This window comes from Maniola hyperantus, chromosome 11, assembly GCF_902806685.2.
Source record: "Maniola hyperantus chromosome 11, iAphHyp1.2, whole genome shotgun sequence".
NCBI lineage: Eukaryota > Metazoa > Arthropoda > Insecta > Lepidoptera > Nymphalidae > Maniola > Maniola hyperantus.
Window position 1 is genome coordinate 2,924,894 of NC_048546.1, and position 20,885 is coordinate 2,945,778.

Consider the following 20,885-nt stretch of genomic DNA (forward strand, 5'->3'; position numbering starts at 1 on the left):
AGAATCGACTGTTGAGCGGTACGAAGTTCGCCAGGTCAGCTAGTTTTTAATAAAAACAGTATATACATAGTTTGTAAGAATGTATTGCCTGATAGAAGAGTCGAAAATGAGATAATTGTTAGTATTATTATCTATCCAAAAGATATACCTAGCTCTCGTGATATATTTTGTTTATTTTATCATTACACAATACATAATATTATGTTATAACAAGTCATCATCAGTCATAATATGTTTACTACTTGTGCAAACATACTGATAACGACTTATTTATACCTGTACCTAGTTAAATAGTCTTGATTTACGATTTTAAAATCCTTTTTAGGGTCCCGTACATCAAAAGGAAAAACGGAACCCTTATAGGATCACTTAGTTGTATGTCTATCTGTCTGTCTGTCAAGAAACCTATAGGGTACTTTCCGTTGACCTAGAATCATAAAATTTGGCAGGTAGATCTTATAGCCCACGTAAGGGGAAAAATCAGTTAACCGTGAATTTCTGGTTACATCACCAAAAAATTTTAAATGTGTTCATGAACAAATAATTAGTATCTTCAACTTTCAAAGTAAGATTAATATCAAGTGAGGTACCTATCATATGAAAGGGCTTTAAGTAGGTATACATTTTAAAACAGATTTTTATTTATTTTTATTCATTACAGTTTTTGATTTATCGTGAAAAATGTCGACACGGCATTAGGTATAAAACTGACGCCGGAAGGGCGTTCCAGACCTTAGCGATTTGTGTCAGGAACGTTTCGATGCGAATTGAATAATTATTATGTCAACTATCTAAGGATGCCAACGTTTGCGGCTTTTATGTAAAGAATGGTACTGATTCTGAGCACACCATAATTTTAGAGTATTCGCATCCTCTTCTTACTAAAACGTAATATGAACAGGAAGGACACCGTTTGACAGTTCTTAATTTAATTTATAGCTGTCAAACGTTGTGACTTTAGCTGCCAGTCTCCTATAAGTCTGCTTATAATTGTTTAAATTTGTAGCGTACACTAACATTTGGTGAGGAGACCCGTGCTCTGTAGTGAGCCGGCGATGGGTTGATCATGATTAGGGAATACAACTTTAAGGCTTTCTATTGTTAGAATGAGCTGTAAATTACAACAAGGTTTAATATCTAGAGATTAATTCTATCACCGGTTATTCCCATACGTCCAATATTCGTTTACGATCTCCCTGACGCTATAAAACACGAATGCATTCTTTTCGCAGACGATACTACCCTATTAATTAAATCTAAACAACGTCAAAATAGAAAGAGTGAAGTACAAAGTGCACTGATGGATGTGGTAGGCTGGCTTAATAGAAATAATCTAAAAGTAAATATATCTAAGACTAATATAATGCAATTTCAAACGTATAAAACTAAACCACAAAACCTTGATATAAAATTTAATGATGTGAGAATTGAAGAAGTAGATAACATCGTTTTTTTGGGAATTACTATGGACAAGTATTGTAATTGGAAGGCACATATTCAGAATTTATGCACAAAATTACATAAATATGTCTATGCTTTGCGTCGTATTCGACAAATAGTTTCGGTGGAAGCATCACTGTTAGCCTATCACGGATATGCCTCATCTTTGTTAAGATATGGAATAATACTCTGGGGAAATTCCACCAATGTACAAGAAGCTTTTAAAGCGCAAAAGTGTTGTATCAGGTCTATTTGTAATGCTGATTTTACTGACAGTTGTAAGCCTCTATTCAAAAAACTTAAAGTATTGCCACTCCCTTGTTTATATATTTATGAAATTTGCATCTTTGTTCGTAAATATCCCCAATATTTTAAACTGAAGACAGATATAAAACCTACGAGCAGACATAAAAATAAAATTTGTTTACCAGCTCAAAGATTGGCTTTATATACCAAGAATGTGTACTGTACGGCAATACGTATTTATAACCATTTACCGTCGCACAGCTATGGAATGAACCTCAGATCTTTTAGAAGTTATTTATTTAATTTTCTACTAAATAAAACTTATTATAGTGTTAATGACTTTTTTAATGACAAATTTTAAATAATGCATGAATAGAAATAGACATTTGAATTATTAAAAACATTTACATGATGAGTATGAGTACACGATGACATTGCAATATTAATGAAATTAGATAATTTAGAAATAATTTTGCACGCCATGTTTGGCAGGATATGTAACTGATTACCTAACTTTTAAGACCCCATGTAAATAATATACATGTACCTACCATATCTGAGCAAAATAAATAAATGATTATGATTATGATTATGATTATGATTACAACTCTATTGACGTCAGAGGTTCGTATGAAGAATGCTTTACAATCGATTGAGCATATGTGAAACCCACGCGTACAGACAAAACAATGCGTAACTCCAAAACAAAATATCTACGTCATATGTAGCGAATGAACAAAGTTATTATAAAGTCTCGATAATACCATAGGCTCTTTTTGCACTGGATTTGATCCGAATCCGAAAATTATAGATCCGAAGTAACCGTAGTACTGTTATGTTTGTGTGAGAGGTTGTGCTCTAAATCTGAATTTCGGTTTCCGAAGCCGAGATTATCCCCAATTGCGAGCATTGCTTGTGGAACGAATTAATCACAACATTTAGCTATGTAGGTACGAATAATACGAATATACGAAGTTCGCGTAAAAATTATCACCACTTTATCTTACAAATCCAAGAACTGATAATCAAACAGTGTAATTTATTACCTATTTTGAATAAAGTATTTGATTTGATTTCATTTGAATAGGTACTTGCGCACTGTGCCCGATTGAAATCCGAGCCGTCTGACGCAGTGTAAAATTGACATCCGCATTCGATCCCAGTTTTCTACATCTGAATTTTGTCGGATTCGGATCGGATGCAGTGCGTAAAGAGCCTAAAGTCCGATTTAATTTGTCTCGTCTCTTATTCTATTTGTTTAGTTTCGTTCTCTTTTTGTTTTAATAATGGCAGCCCTACAACAAAGCATCTCAATTTTTTACAAGCCCCCAGTTTTGCGACGACACTTTCCAGAGTATTTTATATTCCCGCTGTAAGTAAGAGGCTCCAGGAGAAATATAAACCAGATCAGAGTACAAGAGAGATCAATTGGCTTATTATCATAATGTACCATCTTTCTTTACGCTCGATTTGAATAAAACACGGAAACCTTTTCAGCATAATCGTCTTGGCGTGACATTAATATTGTATCTTTTTTTTTTCTTGATAAAAGTGTTTCAAATTTGGGCGACTGATGAATAATAAATAATAATATGCCTCTTTGTCTACCCAGCATGGAAATATCTGAAATAGTTGTGCATATACATCATCTTCACTCTGCATTCTAAAACAGATTTTTATTTATTTTTATCATCATAGTTTTTATCGTGCAAAATGTTGAAAATACGACTTTAGTACGGAGCCCTAGGTGCGCAAATCTGAATCGCACTTAGCCGGTTTTTCTTTTTAAATCCATTATTAAGTAACTGGACAAAATAAAATAAATAAAAATTTAAATCCTGTCCTCTTAAAAATCTAAATTACCACTCTGAAACGTCAGTTTTAAAATTCTTGGACCGCATCATGAAAATCTCCTGGGTCATAAATAAAACATTAGCGCGAAGAAACCTTGAAATTATTTAAAAACCATAAGTAAACAAAAATGTCCCTGTCGAGAGTCATTTATTTGAAGCCGTAACTTCAAAAAAAATTGGCTAAAAACTTGCAAAGAAACTTTTTATCCTCCTGGTGGCAAGTCTCTAAGTTATTATCAACTTCTTAGTATTATTTACCTTTTTTCAGATTTGGAAGGATTCGTTACTAATAACAAATAACAATAATTCACCAATTGTCAAGGAATTAGCCAGCTGAAGTGGCAGTGGGCAGGCGACGTCTGCCGCAGAACCGATGGCCGCTGGGGCAGACGTGTTCTGGAGTGGAGGCCGCGTATCGGCAAGCGCAGTGTGGGACGACCTCCAACCCGCTGGACTGACGACCTTAAAAAGGTATAGCGGGAAGTGGGTGGATGAGGAGGGCAGAGGATCGTGTGTGGTGGCGCGCTCTTGGGAAGTCCTATGTCCAGCAGTACACGCAAACAGGCTGATTGATTGATTGATGAATTGTCAAGGAACTCCCAAGTTGAGCTTCTACAATTAAAAACCTTGTCCCTTTGTATCCGAAGGGTGCCAACGGGCCCCTATTCCTAAGCGTCCGATATCGGTAAAGAGAGGAAATTTTCACAAAGTGTGCATTTCAATCGATCAATTATTTATTTGCTGTAAATACAGTTGAACAAAGTGGTTTCTATCAACGCTATAACATGAAATCAGTACCCACATTATAAATGCGAAAGTGTGTTTGTTTGTTGGTTTGTCCTTCAATCACGTTGCAAAGGAGCAACCGATTGACGTGATTTTTTGCATGGGTATAGATATAGACCTGGAGAGTGACATAGGCTTTTTATTCCGGAAAATCAAAGAGTTCCCACGGGATTTTTAAAAACTGAAATCCACCTGAAGTCGCGGGCATCATCTAGTAGGTACCTAGGTAATAAAAAAACTAAGATGGCGAATTTTAAAATGGATGCCATGCAACTTTAAAAAGTACCTACATATCATCAAGCAATAGACGTCCACTGCTGTAAAAAGACTGTGTGTAAAAAGAACATAATATAGGTAGTGTTATCTTGTACCTACGATGGCATATGGAATCCCTCGCACTTCACCGTTTTTTTTCGTATAATCTAGTACGTTCTCTTTACAATATTATGCCTGTACTTTAAACATCTTTCGTTTCATTACCCTCGAATTACTAAATCTAGGGAAGGAAACTTCGAAAGCTTACTTATTGTGATATTACGAGTTTCGTCCAAGTTTAGAATCTAATTTGATGCTTCTTTCAAAGTGACAATTTTCACGATGAAACTGATTTTCGCTTGTAACAGCGACGACTCATTTTTCGCTGCTGTCTACGGTAAAAGTTTAGTATCTTGACGGCAAAGAAAATTTGTCTCCTCGTTGTTCCCCTAATTGCTAAAGTTCAGCCGCTGAACTCACTATCATATTAAAAACGAAGTTAAAATTTTTATTTCATACGATACTTCTTGGGAATCTACGTCAAAAGTTTGAATGAACCAAAAAAACATTGTAACTACATACTTTACACTTATTTTACAACTACATAGCTTATCCCCGCGACTTCGTCTGAGTGGGCTACATAAATTTAACCTCTATTTACCCCTCAGGGGTTTAATTTTCGAAAATCCTTTCTTAACGTGTAGGTACGTTGTAATAGCTATCTTCATGTCAAAAGCCCGATCCGTCCAGTAGTTTGAGCTGTGCGTTGATAGATCAGTCAGTCAGTCAGTCAGATTTTGCTTTTGTATACAGGATGTAACCAGAACGCTAGCAAAACCGAAGACAGGCAGGTGATAATACTGATGATTACTGATATTATAATACCACAAAAAAGACGCGAAAAAATAATTAAAAAAATATCCTATATTTTGAAAATGTTCACGATATATTGTAAATAAAACATCTGACTGACGCTAGAGGTCAACGAGCGTTGCGTAAGTAGGCCAATCAGAGTCAATGCCGCGTCGTAGGTGGGGCATTGAACCCAGTTTTCACTTTATATATTGCGGGTTTGAAAAATCACTAAAACTACAAAATGAGGCAAATGGTTATTTGTATTGGATTGTGTTTAGATAGTATAACAATAACGTTAAGTTTTTGCTAGCGTTCTGGTTACACCCTGTATAATATAGATAAAAAAAATTTAATGCTTCAGAACTACGTTGAGACAGTGATTTTACCTAGATCTCTTACTTTACTTACCTTTATTTTGGCCTTTATTTTCCAAGTTCCCACGACTTTGACAACACGATCTGAATTCTGTAGAATAGTCAAAATCAAAGTCAAAGTCAAATGATTTATTCAAAATAGGTAATAAATTACTCTTTTTGATAGTCAGATGTTGGATTTGTAAGATATAGTGGTGATAATTATTACGCAAACTTAAAACTAAAGCTACAAGGGTTCCAAAAGCGCCAAGGTCTGAGAAGAGCCCACAACAAACTCAGCCGGCTTATCAATCATCAATATCAATCAATATATATATATATATATATACTTATAATAAAACTGTAACAGGTCAAATTCTGTACATTGAAGATATTTTGAAAATTTTTTTTCGAGGGCACTCTATAATCGATACTGAACCCAAAACTGTAATTTTTTTCATTTTTGTCTCTCTGTCTGTCTGTCTGTCTGTCTGTCTGTCTGTCTGTCTGTATCACGGCCGCGCATCACGCTGAAACTACTGAATGGATTTCAATGAAACTTGGTACGATTTGAGGTCATACTATGAGGAAGAATATAGGATACTTTTTATCCCGAAATTCAGCATGGTTCCCGTAGGAGAGGGGACGAAAGTTAAAATGTATACTGAGTTGTAATTCATTAACGCGTAGTCCGATTTCATTCATTCTTTTTTTGTTAGAAAGGGGATATTTTAAAGATTGTTCCGTAAATATTTCAAGGTCATCGGTTTTTAACCGACTGTCAAAAAGGAGGTGGTTCTTTTTTCTACATCGATTTTTTCGAGGTTTCTGGCCCGATTTGCAATTTTTTTTTAAATCAACAAAAAAAGTTTACGTCGCGGTCACATAAAAAATTCTGGATTCAACTCCTTAATCCTGATGCTGCAGGGTTACTGCCCGCCTGGGTTATCAAGATTCAGGAAGTGTTCATAGTGAATTCATATTGTAGGTACCAAGCAACGACTTTATTCTCAGACTTCAAGTCTCAACTCCTCAACCCTGATGATGTAGGGTACAGCACTCCTAAACTATAATGTTTCAGGAACTGCGGATGATGCAAAATTATTTTAGGTACCTACCAAGCATAGGCTACATCACTGAACTTCGGATCCTAACTCCTCAATCCTGATGCAGCAAAGTACTGAAGTCCTAAATCATGGGGATTTTAGAATTTCTGATAGTGAATTGATATTTTTTAAAAAATTAAAAAAACTGAATCAACTGTTAGGCGAAACGAAGTTCGCAGGGTCAGCTAGTAATATAATAAATAGCTTTATATTCTCTGTGTATTAACACTACTCTCCACGTCTCCTCCACCGTAACAGAAGGTCAACCTCACATTTTTTCCGTTCTTTTTCTTCCATTCTCCAGAAATGAATTAGCATAATTAGTATAATTTGATTTGTAATTGTCTTAGTAGCATTTTTTATTGGTCGAGTGTAAAAAAGTTAATAAAGTTAATTTAGTTCATTTCGTTCCAGTGTTAATCAATTTTGATCTGCTTTACTTCCTTTTAATGTTCAGACTCAGTAGGTATGGTGTTTTAGGATCAATGCTGACAAGATGCAGACTATACCACTCGAATATTCCAATACAAGTAAGCCATTGACTGCATAATCACACTGGTTCACTGAAGACGTGGCAGTATTATTATACCAATACCCCATATTGCTACACGGCATCCTACCGGAACGTTAAATCGCTTGGCGTCTCGGCTTTGCCGGTATACCGTATAGGGTAACTATCCACGGCCGTAGTCTACCACAAGACATATACCACTTTCCACAGACAGCTTTTTCTATGGATAAATTCATTTAATAACATAGCATCTGTGGCTTCCCGCTTATCAGGAAACCCATAACTCCCATGTGCTCTCCATTCACCATTTTTCGATAAAGATTCGGTCGGGTCTCGTGTTTTCCAACTTAGCTTGGATGACTATCATGATACTAAGGCATGACAGTGACATTTAGACACATTTAGAGGAGTGTACCGTCCCTCCCTGGAACTGTGACTCATCGCAACTATAACAATGTCGTCGCTATGGCGTTCAGACGTAACGCGATCAATATGGGGTTGAGTTTCCATTGTCATAAAAAGGAAAAAGATTGTCGGAATCGGGTCATTTCCTGAATTCTTCAGTATGACCATCATGATACTTAGAGATGACAGTGATATTTAAACACATCGAGAGTTTATGAGGCTGTGACTCAAGGCAACTGTAGCAAGGCCAGCTCTATGTTGTTTAGACGTAACGCGATCGATATGGGATAGAGTTTCCATTGTCACAAAAAGGAAATACTTTGTTGAAATCGGGCAAGTTTTTGATACTTTAGTATGACCATCATGATACTAAGGCATGACAGTGACATTTAGACACATTTAGAGGAATAGAATATCTCTCCCTGCGGCTGTGACTCATCGGAACTGTAGCAAGGTCGTCTCTATGGCGTTCAGACGTAATGCGATCGATATGGGGTTCAGTTTCCATTGTTTTAAAAAAGAAATAGATTGTCGGAATCAGCCCAGTTTCAGAATACTTCAGTATAACCATCATGATACTAAGGCATGACATTGACATTTTGACACATTTAGAGGAGTGTACCGTCCCTCCCTGCGGCTGTGACTCATCCGAACTGTAGCAAGGCCGTCTCTATGGCGTCCAGAGTCCAGACACCCGTGATCAATATGGGGCTGGGTTTCCATTGTCTTAAAAAAAATTGTCCGAATCGTGTCGGTTTCTAAATACTTCAGGATGACCATCATGATACTAAGCCATGACATTGACATTTAGACTTTAGAGGAATATACCGTCTCTCCCTGCGGGTGTGACTCATCGGAACTGTAGCAAGGCCGTTTTATGGCGTTCAGACACACGTGATCGATATGAGGCTGGGTTTCCATTGTCTTAAAAAATGTCGGAATCAGGTCATTTTTAATTCAAGGGTATTATAATATTAAGCGTAGGATGTAGTTAATTAATTAAAATTAAATTAATTAACTTATCTGTGAACAAACCAACTAAAAAATTCAGAATAAAAAATATATTAAGTATTAGACCATAATGTCTTTTATTTTCTCTTTTACGTTATCTTATCTTATTTTGAACAAACTGTTGCTAATTATTAGTTTCCTGATTTTTGTATAATTTTTTTCATTTTCGTGATCTTTCATCTCATTAAATCTTGATTGTTTTCATATTAGATTTCGAAATATGTAAACTGTACAGCTGTGTAACAGCTAGGTTCTAAATTCAAAATTTCATTGAATCAGTTATAATAAAAATAAAACAAAATAACCACATAAATATTATATGAAACATAAAGTTGAAGAAATCGAAATGAAATATTGTAAAAGAATTCAAAACTCGTAATTAGATGACGCTAGACATGACACGGTTTAATTAAAACAAAGCCGTCGAGCAATGGAAACCATTATAAAAATTCGCGATCTGCACGACTTCACAGTTGGAAATTCACTCTTATTTCCTTACAGTTAAAGTCGAATAAATAAAGATAGAACAGTTGTGTGTACATATATTTAGGATCAAGTCAACTCGAGCGCAGTTTTAACGCATGCTAGTGTTGGATAGCACGTGTTTTACATTCATAATAATCACTCATTTCGAATTATTTATACTTAGTGTATAAGTGATAGTGAAAGTATGGAACCAGTGAGTCTATTGGGATTGAATGAGACTGAAATTAAAGAATTTTTGAGTTCCTTCGACCACGTGTTCTCAGATTGTGATGGTTAGTGATGTCATAATATTATGTTTTCCCTTGTGATTTGTGTTTGATTATTACTTAGGGGGCATCCATAAATTAGGTGAGATGTTTAAAGGGGGGAGGCGGTCGAGTCAAATCTCATCTAACCTTACGTTGGCGAGAGGGGGGTCTCGGCAAATATCACGCATTTTTTTTTCTGATTGAAACAAAAAACATTATACTATTTTGGTCCATTAATTAATCCAGATTGTACATGCTTAAGATTTAATCGTAAGCGTAATCGTAATACGATTTAAGTATTCTATTGTTAAATTTTTATTACACTAGTCGTAAATAAAAGCACGAAGCAATTTTTTTTTTCTTTTTACAATAAAAATCCAACGCGTTTACGTAAGAAACCCAAATTTTGAAAAATCTCACGTGAGATTGGGGGATGGGGGAAGGGGTTGAATAAAACCCACATAAACACATCACAACATCTCACCAGGGGGGAGGAAGGGACAGGGAATTTAAAAAAACACCTCACGTAATTTATGGACGCCCCCTTATTAGCATTTCAATAACGGTTGAGATTGCTATGCTGAGTTAATTAGTGACTTGAAGTGATAAGTACCTATTAATGATAATTGATAACATTCTAATTATCAGTTACACGTACATAGCCTACGGTCTACGTTATATTAAAGTTTTATTTTGATAACAGAAAAAAATATTTTTATCAATGTCACATTTTTAATTAGGCAGTTACTACGGTGACCGATCAAAAGACAAATAACAAAGTTTCATTCCACAAACAAACTTTTAATCAAAATTATGAATCATTTTATCATCGTTATAAAACTTTTGATCCTACAAATATTTTGTTTCAGGGATAAAAACGATCGAAAAATAAACGTAAACCGTCGATCAGAGCGCAATAAAAACCACTTTTGATAAAATTCGGAAATACCCCAATACATCCAAGAAAAAATAACACAATTTTTCAAATACTAAAATTAAAAAAATCTACCCTACTTTATCTCATAAGTGTTATACAAAAAATATTTCAGTATGTAAAGAGAAGTAAATCATAAATGGACCTAATTAGAAGAATTGCTTATAAATTAACCGAATTAAAGACGTTAGATCTCCTCATAAAAATTCCTGTCAAAATTACCCCAAGTCACCTTATAAGGAATTCCAAAATTTTCAGAAATTCTACCCTTCATCGATTTTCAAAAATTCCACTCAAGCGAAGTCGGAGTGGTTTAGCTACTGAATTAATACAATGCTAGGTACAATGGCTGAAAGAAATGAGGATGCTTTTATGGGTTTATGTGACATGACTATTGTTTTTATCACTATGACACAGCAAATTCTTAAGTATAGGTGGAAATTCTAAATACTACGAGGAAAATGGTCCTTAACTCCTTAGTGACGAGGTAGTACTATGGCGTTACCTCTTACTCATCGTGCTACTAAATTGTTACACCACCTTTACTATTAGAATCATCATCATCATCATCATCATCATCAACCAATAGACGTCCACTGCTGGACATAGGTCTCTTGTAGGGACTTCCACACGCCACGGTCTTGCGCCGCCTGGATCCAGCGGCTCCCTGCGACTCGTCTGATGTCGTCCGTCCACCTAGTGGGGGGTCTTCCAACGCTGCGTCTTCCGGTGCGAGGTTGCCATTCCAGCTATTAGAATACCTAGGTATATTTGTAATAATCAACAAAGTAGGTAGGTATGTTAAGATGAAACTGAATTCTTACATAATTACCTATCATGAATCATGATTTACAAGATGATGCCCTTGACTTCGTACGCGTGGATTTAGGTTTTTAAAATTCCCGGGGGAACTTTTTGATTTTCCGGGATAAAAAGTAGCATATGTCACTCTCCAGGTCTTTAAGTAGGTATACCCATACAAAAAAACACGTCGATCCGTTGCGACATGATTGAAGGACAAACCAACCAAACCAAACCAATAAACCAACAAACAAACACACTTCCTTATTTATATTTTTTTTTAAAGAATATTAGCCATGTTATATCACTAATATTCCCTTCACCTCTCCAACTAAGCGTCAAGCTTGTGCTAGGAGTAGGTACGACAATAGTGCAACGGGCGGGGTTTGGACCGTCGACCTTTCGGTTTTCAGTCCACTCCTTTACCGGTTGAGCTATTGAGGCTCTTTATAATATGGGTAGTGATTTATAAATACGAAAGTGGGGCAGCGCACTCTGTAATGACTTAAGTAGGTAAAGACAACAATTTTTCTAACTAGCATTGCTAACTAGCAACTACATTGCTATTAACAAATAGAAAGGTGCTTACCGCATTAGGTATCATAGCTAGGTAAGCTAAGATACACTCAGGGCCAGCTTAAGCATATTCGGCGCCGGGGTGCAAAAGTTAGCCTTTTACTCCACTGGCTGTGCCCACGGCTCCGCTCGCGTAGTTTCAGTGTAGTAGGTACCTATCGAAATGTATGGCGGTCGCCTTGCGCTCCCTAGGAGCTCTCTGCGCCCGGGTGCACTGCACCCCTTGAAACTCCGGGTAAAGACGGCCCTGGATACACTCTATCCGCGGAAACAAAGTTAGCATAGGGCTCTCTGCTACGTGATCATCATGATCAACCCATCGCCGGCTCACTACAGAGCACTGGTCTCCTCTCAGCGTGAGAAGGGTTTTAACCATAGTCTCCATGTGCGGATTGGTAGACTTCACACATCTTTGAGAACATTATGGAGAACTCTCGGACATGCAGGTTTCCTCACGATGTTTTCCTTCACCGTTAAAGCAAGTGATATTTAATTAATTAAAACGCACATAACTCCGAAAAGTTAGAGGTGCGTGCCCGGGATCGAACCCCCGACCCCCTATCACAGCTTGCTACGTAATACCACGCAAATGACAGAGACGAATACCCCTGTGGACGTTAACCATTTTGAGTCACCAACCTAGTCACAAACGGAACAATGTTTTCGAATTGAATTTCGAATGTTTTTTTGAAAACATGGATAGAGTTTTTTATTTTTTTTTATTCAGATACAAGTTAGCCCTTGACTGCAATCTCACCAGGTGGTAAGTGATGATGCAGTCTAAGATGGTAGCGGGCTAATCTGAAAGATGAATGGCAGTTTTTACAAAACCCATGCCCCTTTGGTATCTACACGGCATCGTACCGGAACGCTAAATTGCTTGGTGACACGGCTTTGCCGGTAGGGTGGTAATTAGCCACGGCCGAAGCCTCCCACCAGACCAGACCAGAAATTTAGAAATTATAAAATTCCAAACCCCTGCCAGGAATTGAACCCGGGACCTCCCACTAATAAGACCACAGTGCTTCCCACTGCGCCACGGAGGTCGTCAAAAAAATGAGTTTAGGATGTAAACCTAAACGTTTTCAGAAAATACATCAAATTAAATTAATTACTTAACTTCTTTGTTCTAGGTGTGATCTGGGAAACAAATAATGCTTTCCCAGGCGCGGGGAAGTTCTTCGAGCTGATGAAGAGGCTGGGGAAGACAGTGCACTTCGTCTCCAATAATAGTTTAAGGAGTAGAGAGAACTATGAAGCGAAGTTCAAATCCGCTGATATTGATGATGGGTTTGTGAGTATCTAACTATTTGCCTCGGCCATACAGCCCGCGACCGCGTCCGCATGGACTGCACAAAAATTACAAATCCCTGTTCCCCCTTTAGGGATTGAATTTTCAAAAATCCTTTCTTATCCTGCAAAATGTCTAAAAAATACGGGTGTAGTATGGAACCCTCGGTGCGCGAGTCTGACTCGCACCTGGCCGGTTATTTCAATTGCTAATATTTTAAAAACTATCTACTTCATGAGTATCTTATATATTATCTGTTTCTCAATATAAGTTTCAGTATGTAAAGAGAAGTAAATCATTAATGGACATTTAACCACATCTTGGCGGGGGCACTGCCGTGCCCCCTGATAGAAATAGTGTTTATTTGCTAGAATGGGGTACAATTTGGTCTTTAATCTATTTTGTTCTAACACATTCAACCAATAACTTTGTGTGCAAATTGTTCTATTACATTATCATAGAAAAATGTGAAAATTTACAATCAATAGGTAACATCAATCAATAATATCCTCAATAACCTCACATACTTAACTTATTTATATATAAATTCATCTATCTAGGTAAGTAATGTCAACAGTATGATTTGATTTAAGTATAAAAACGCATGTCGATGGCAAAAAATTGTTTATATTGATTAACCGAAATAAAGATCATCTCTAAAAAAATCCTGTCAAAATTACCCCAAGTCACCTTACCTGCATTACGTAGATATAGGTGTATATAGTAAATAGGCTATAATACAATTTTCACATAATTCATTGAACCTCTTGTACCACTGAACCCTTCTTTTCTGTTACGTAGGACATATTTCTCATACAGAACATAATATTTGTGCCAACAAACAAATAAGTTAGACCAGGTAGGCAATGTATGTACCTACTTAGTGATGTAACGAATATTCGCATTCGCATTCGCGGATATTCCCATATTTTTGCATAAGTATTCGCATTCGCATTCTACGAAATTACTGCGAATGTTTTGTGAATATAAAAAAAATGTTGATGTAATAGTTGGTTAATAAAACAAAATCCATTCATTTCTTATATAACAAAAAGTAACTTAACCTCGTAATCACATTGTCAGTCTTTATCATTTGGTAACGGGACTGCCACCAACGACGTAACCAAGTCATAAACAAATGGCGCCAAATTTAAACAAAAGCTGAATATTCGCATTCGCGAATGTTGGCAGCATATTATGTGCAAAATATGACATTCGTTACATCACTAGTACCTACCTCCTTAGAAGAAATAAAAGAGTTCCAAATAGGAATATGAACATTGATTGATGGAAGCTTTCTATTGAAGATAAGAAAAATGTAAGCATAATAAATATTATTATTTGTATAGTCTTTGTGTACTTTGATTACCAAATCACCTATACCAGCATAAGCTCATTGTACGAGAAAACATAATAATATATTGATACAATTTTCTTAGAAGATGAAAATAAATAATCTCCCCTGATTGTTATATAAAATAGGGCATTTATTAGGTTCATTATATCATTCGTCAGTTTCGTAATATAGTTTTACCATTATTTGGTTACTTATTCAATTATTTAAGTGATACTTGACATCCTATCAAACAAATAATAATTAAAGCCTCAATAGCTCAACGGGTAAAGGAATGGACAGAAAACCGAAAGGTCGACGGTTCAAACCCCGCCCGTTGCACTATCTACTCCTAGCACAAGCTTGACGCTTAGTTGGAGAGGAAAGGGGAATATTAGTCATTTAACATGGCTAATATTCATTCTTAAAAAAAACTGACCGAGTGCGAGTCAGACTCGCGCACCGAGGGTTCCGTATTACAGTCGTATTATTTTCGACATTTTGTACGATAAATCAAAAACTATATTATGCATAAAAATAAATAAAAATCTGTTTTAGAATGTACTAGTGAAGCCCTTTCATATGATATCCCACTTGGTATAGTTATCTAACTTTGAAATTTAAAAATAATTATTATTTTTGCATGAACACATTTTAATTTTCTTTTGTAATGTAACCAAAAATTCACGGTTTGCGGATTTTTTCCTTTTGGTATATAAGAGCTACCTACCAGCCAAATTTCATGATTATATGTCAACGTGAAGTACCCCATAGGTTTTCTTGACAGACACCAACTAACATTTGGAAACGTTGCTCCACAAATGTTAAATGCGGTGTGGATGCACCGTAAGAAGTGAGGTACGGAACCCTAAAAATATCCAGCGGTTGACGCTAATGATGAGTCAGTTAGCCAGATAATTCTTTTACTTAATAACTACAATATTAGTAGACTTATTAAATTTTTCTTCGCAGGAGCACCTCACGATACCATCCACAGCAATTGCCGAGTACCTCAAATCAGTGAACTTCGACAAAACAGTATACTGCGTGGCTTGCCCTGAAACTGTCGTAGTTCTGAAGTCATATGGACTCAAATGCAAAGAGGGGGTAAGATATTATTAATATACTAGGTGATTCGTCCGCGTGAGTTTCGGTTGGATTTAGGTTTTTAAAAATCCCGAGGGAACTCTTATTTTCCGGGATAAAAAGTAGCCTAAGTCACTCTCCAGGTCTTTATTTTTTATTTTATTTTTTTATTTTTTTATTTTATTTTATTTTATTTGACTAACCAACAACATTTACACATACACAAGTATTTACATACAAAAGGATTTATAACTAAAGGACACATAGCATAAACGTTAACAACTGGCTAGTACAAAAGATTTAGGTACAATGATGTTATGACTTTAAAAGGCAGTAAAGTAAAGCAAAATGTAATAAGGAATTAGCACGTTAAATCGGTTAAGTCTCATTACAAACTGATTAATTAGCTCCCTTTCGTAGGGAGATAATGACGTTACGACGAAAGCAGGTTGTCGTAGAATTAAAAATATTTAGCTGTCGATCTTTCTGATGAAGCGTATTAAATTGATGACAGATGCGATTGAGGAATATATACCCATGCAAAAAACACGTCAATCCGTTGCACTATTGTAACGTGATTGAAGGACAAACCAACAAACATCGGTCCGCGTGGACCACACAAATTTCGAAACCCTATTTTACCCCCTTAGGGGTTGAATTTTCAAAAATCCTTTCTTAGCGGATGCCTACGTCATAATAGCTATGTGCATGCCTATGTGCATAATTTCAGCCTAATCCATCCAGTAGTTTGAGCTGTGCGTTTATAGATCAGTCAGTCAGTCAGTCACCTTTTCCTTTTATATATTTAGAATATGGGTAGGTAAGGTATTTATATTGCCTTTAACAGACGTTTTTTTTTCAGCCCGACGTTGGCACGTACTACTATGGCGACTACATTGACTACTTGACCGACGATGAAGAGATAGGTGCGGTGGTTTTCGACAGTGACTACAAAGTCAACTTGCCCAAGTTGTACAAAGCTATTACTTATCTCAGGAGGCCTGAAGTGCTGTTTATTAGCGGCGCTACTGACAAGTATGTGCCTTTGAAAGCTGGTGTCTTGACTTTAGGTAAGCAACCGAATATATTCTTAAGTACTTTTTAAAGTCAAAACTTTTTAAAGTATTGAAACATGCTTATGAAAACAAGGTATATCCGAGACCCTGGCTGGGCGGCCCATATGCCATTAGAAATTTCATTTTGTTTAATTCAGATACAAGTTAGCCCATGACTGCTATCTCACCTGGTGGTAAGTGGTATGACAGTTTTTTATCAAACCCACACCCCTTTGGTTTCTCCACGGCACGTACCGGAATGGCATGGCACGGCTTTGCCGGTAGGGTGGTAACTAGCCACGGCCGAAGCCTCCCACCAGACCAGAAATTTAGAAATTATAAAATTCCAAACCCCAGCCGGGAAGCGAACCCGGAACCTCCCACTAATAAGACAACAGCACTTACCATTGCGCCAATTGCCCACCTTCCATTACCGTCATCTGGCTCTTGTCATCCTAATCCTAATCCTACTAAGTAATATTATAAACTAGATGATGCCCGCGACTTCGTCCGCTTTAGCTTTAGCTGGATTTAGCTTTTTAAAAATCGCTCCACACACCCGCACGTCACTGGCGCTATCCCGCAACGGGCTAGCGCGGGGCTATGCGGGTGTGCGCCGTGCGCGGCGTCCCCACCCCGTTTGCCATAGCGACCTGTCGCGCACTATAAACGCGAGCAAAGCGAGGGCGAAATTACCAAACTACGTTTCGAAGAAGGCACGCGATGACGATGATGATAATGATGAACTACCTACTAATCGTAGATATTTTTGTTGCAGGCACGGGATTGTTTACTGAAATAGCCAGTCAGGAATCAAATCGCGAACCGATATTGCTGGGCAAGCCGGGGAAGACGTTCGGGGATTTCGCTATGAAGCGAGCTGATGTCTCAGACCCAAGCCGAGTGCTATTTATTGGGGACATGTAAGTCACAGTGCGTGTTGCCAGTGATGACATATGGATCCGAGACATGGTCGCTAACTATGGGCCTCATAAGAAAGCTCAGAGTCACTCAGCGGGCGATGGAGAGAGCTATGCTTGGAGTTTCTCTACGTGATCAAAGGAGATCCGTAGGAGAACTAGAGTAGAAGCTGAAGTTGATCCTAAGGTGCTGGAATGGCGACCTCACACCGGAAGACGCAGCGTTTGATCAGTCACTATCAGCATGATCAACCCATCGCCGGCTTACTGCAGAGCACGGCTCTCCTCTCAGAGTGAGAAGGGTTTGACCATAGTCTACCATGCTGGCCATGTGCGGATTGGTAGACACACCTTTGAGTACATTATGGAGAACTCTCAGGCATGCAGGTTTCCTCACAATGTTTACCTTCACCGTTAAAGCAAGTAACTCCGACAAGTTAGCGGTGTGTGCCCGGGATCGAATCACCGACCTCCGATTAGAAGGCGGACGTCTACTACTACTACTAAGCTACTGTAAGCTACTGGTTCCAAGCACGGCGTTTTCTTGGCTTTTCCTAATTAATAAATAAAATGCTGAAACGTAAAATTGATTTTTGTTCACAGGATTGAACAAGACGTAGGATTAGGCAGAGCGACTGGCTTCAAGACGCTTCTAGTCTTAACCAACAAAACAAAGGAGGAAATGATGTCTCACGAAACACTGAAACCTGATTACTATGCTGATTCGCTTGGCAGTATAGTGCCTATCCTAGAACCTATAGCTAAATAGATAGTCAGTTAACAAAATCAGAAGCATTTAGTTCCTGCTCTACATAATTAGTAGCTTTAAGTAGTATGAAAATTGATGTTGTAGTTTGTTAGAAATCCTCCATACTTGCTAATATAAATGCAAAAGTGTGTCTGTCTGTCTATCTATCTGTCTGTCTGCTAGCCTTTCACGGCCTAACAGATTAACTGATCTCGATGAAATTTGGTACAAAGTTAGCTTACATCCCGGGCACGGAAATAGGCTACTGTTTATCCCGGAAAATCAAAGAGTTCCCACGGGATTTTCATAGGCCCATCCGTTTAACTGATTTACATGAAATTTGGTACAGCGGTAGCTTACGTCCCGGAAATTAACATAGTTGTCAATGTTAATTTCCGGGACGTTTTATCCCGCAAAATCAAGATTGTGTTGTACTGTACGTGGTGGAGATAGAAGTAAATTTGCTATGTTTTTTATAGAATTCGCTTTGATTCGCTGCTAGTATAAATCTACCCTAAGGTGTGCCAGTTTACAAATGTTTGTATGCCGCCTGATACTATCTTCTCTTCTCTATATATAAAAATGAATCGCTGAATGTGTTGCTGATCGCAAATCTCGAGAACAGCTGAACCGATTTCGCTAATTCTTTTTTCATAATATACCTACCTTAAAGTACGGGGATGGTTCTTACGGAGAGAAAAATGTAAAAAAAACCTGAAAAAGAATCTACTGTTAGGCGGTACGAAGTTCGCCGGGGCAGCTAGTTTTTAATAGAAATAGACACGGATTTTATTCAAGTAAGCTTTTAAAAGGGGCTTTTGAATATTCAAGTAAACTATACAATGCCGGTCCGTTTTAGGTTCATTTCAATATTCAAATTTTAATTGTGCTTCAATAAATATTTAAATACTCGCCGAAAAATAATGTGAAAAGTGTTACTATAAATGTTACTGTAAATGGAATTCACTGATACAGAATCTACTACTTACTACTAATGGACCAATTAGAAGAAATGAGTTTGTACTTATCAATTTAAAACCTAACTCCTCTTAGTTTCAAATTTTTTTGCAAAACTACTTACCTACTACGGGTTTTGTAATTTAAGTTCTAAGAACATGAGCTATGTACCTACATAGAAATAAAAATTAAGAAAGTTAATTTTTGTTTCCTATGTAGGTACATAATTATTAATAATAATATAAGACATACCTAATAGACAGTTCATTTTGTTTTTATAATTTATTATATTATATTATATTTATTGAGTACTTATCTAATTATTACATTCTGTATTTCCAGAGTTAAACATCGAATAATAAAAATATTCCCAGTAACGAAAAACATTTTTTTATTAATCATTATATTATTATTTCTACCCATAATTTTATAGATGCGTGTGAGTGAAGTGTGGTTGTTTTATCTTTTGATTTTCCTTCTGTCCTTAACAGTAGTACAGAATTACAGAGTCCAAAAAAGTCACAATATACAGTTGTATATGACTTTTTGGACCAATGATAAAATATACTGCCGGACACCAAATTGCAAATTCCATTCTTCAAATTGCCAATGCCTCTGAAAGCCACAGCTCTGTTGAAAGTGAAAAATCCACAAGTATTCGGCCTTTTTCAATTGTGTCTGTCAGTGGAAAGCGTTGGGGAACATGTGTGGAGCAGTTTTATTTCGTTGCATTTTTTTGGATCCTATTTACGTGCGTTTTTGTCAAATTGGTTCTTGTTTGTTATTCAAGACTAGTTTATGTCCGCGATATTTTTTTATTTATTTTAAACTAGATGATGCCCGCGACATCGTCCGCGTGGATTTAGGTTTTTCCCGTGGGAACTCTTTGCTGTTCCGGGATAAAAAGCCTATGTCCTTCCCCGGGATGCAAGCTATCTTTCTACCAAATTTCGTCAAAATCGGTTGAACGGATGGGCCGTGAAAGGCTAGCAGACAGACAGACAGACACACTTCCGCATTTATAATAAATAAAATAAATAAAAAAATAAAAAAGCTTTTATTATTCCTTACATGCACATACTTAATTTTACTTAGTTTTTAATTTTATCTTATTATTAACATTATATTATATATATATACAATTACTTTTAATTTTTTCTTATTATTATAAATTATTTATTTATTTAAGTATGTAGTTATTTACAATTGCAGGTGCTACCTGGCTTGGACCCACTCACGAAATCTCTTATATATATTTTTTTTTTTACATATATATACATTTAAGTTTACATATAGTTATGTTTTTAGTAGGTAATTAGTAGGTGATTATATTCTTTCTTGTAAGGACCGCCTTATGCGGTAAAAGCCTCCTCCAAGACTTTCCATCTGACCCGATCTCTAGCCAGCCTTGTCCAGACTCTCCCTGCTACCTTTACAATGTCATCATCCCATCTAGTAAATGGTCTGCCTCGTTTCCTTTTCCTTCCAAGTGGGTACCAGTTGGTTGTTATTTTTGTCCATCTATCGTCCTTCAGTCTTTGCAGATGGCCAGCCCAATTCCATTTGGATTTAAGTAAAATCTTTTTTATGTCTTTTGCTTGGGTGCGGTGTCTTATTTCTGAATTCTTT

At 36.9% G+C, this 20,885-nt stretch overlaps 1 protein-coding gene across 1 annotated transcript; it reads left to right on the top strand.

Annotated features, from left to right (window-relative positions):
• The first annotated feature begins 9,376 nt into the window (after window positions 1-9,376).
• On the top strand, window positions 9,377-19,681 carry LOC117986238 (uncharacterized). Its single transcript, XM_034973071.2, has 6 exons — window positions 9,377-9,579; window positions 13,000-13,160; window positions 15,463-15,597; window positions 16,439-16,646; window positions 17,410-17,554; window positions 18,155-19,681. Exons 1-6 carry the CDS (start codon window positions 9,492-9,494, stop codon window positions 18,318-18,320), a joined length of 903 nt encoding a protein of 300 aa, XP_034828962.1. The 5' UTR covers window positions 9,377-9,491; the 3' UTR covers window positions 18,321-19,681.
• The last annotated feature ends 1,204 nt before the right edge of the window (window positions 19,682-20,885 follow it).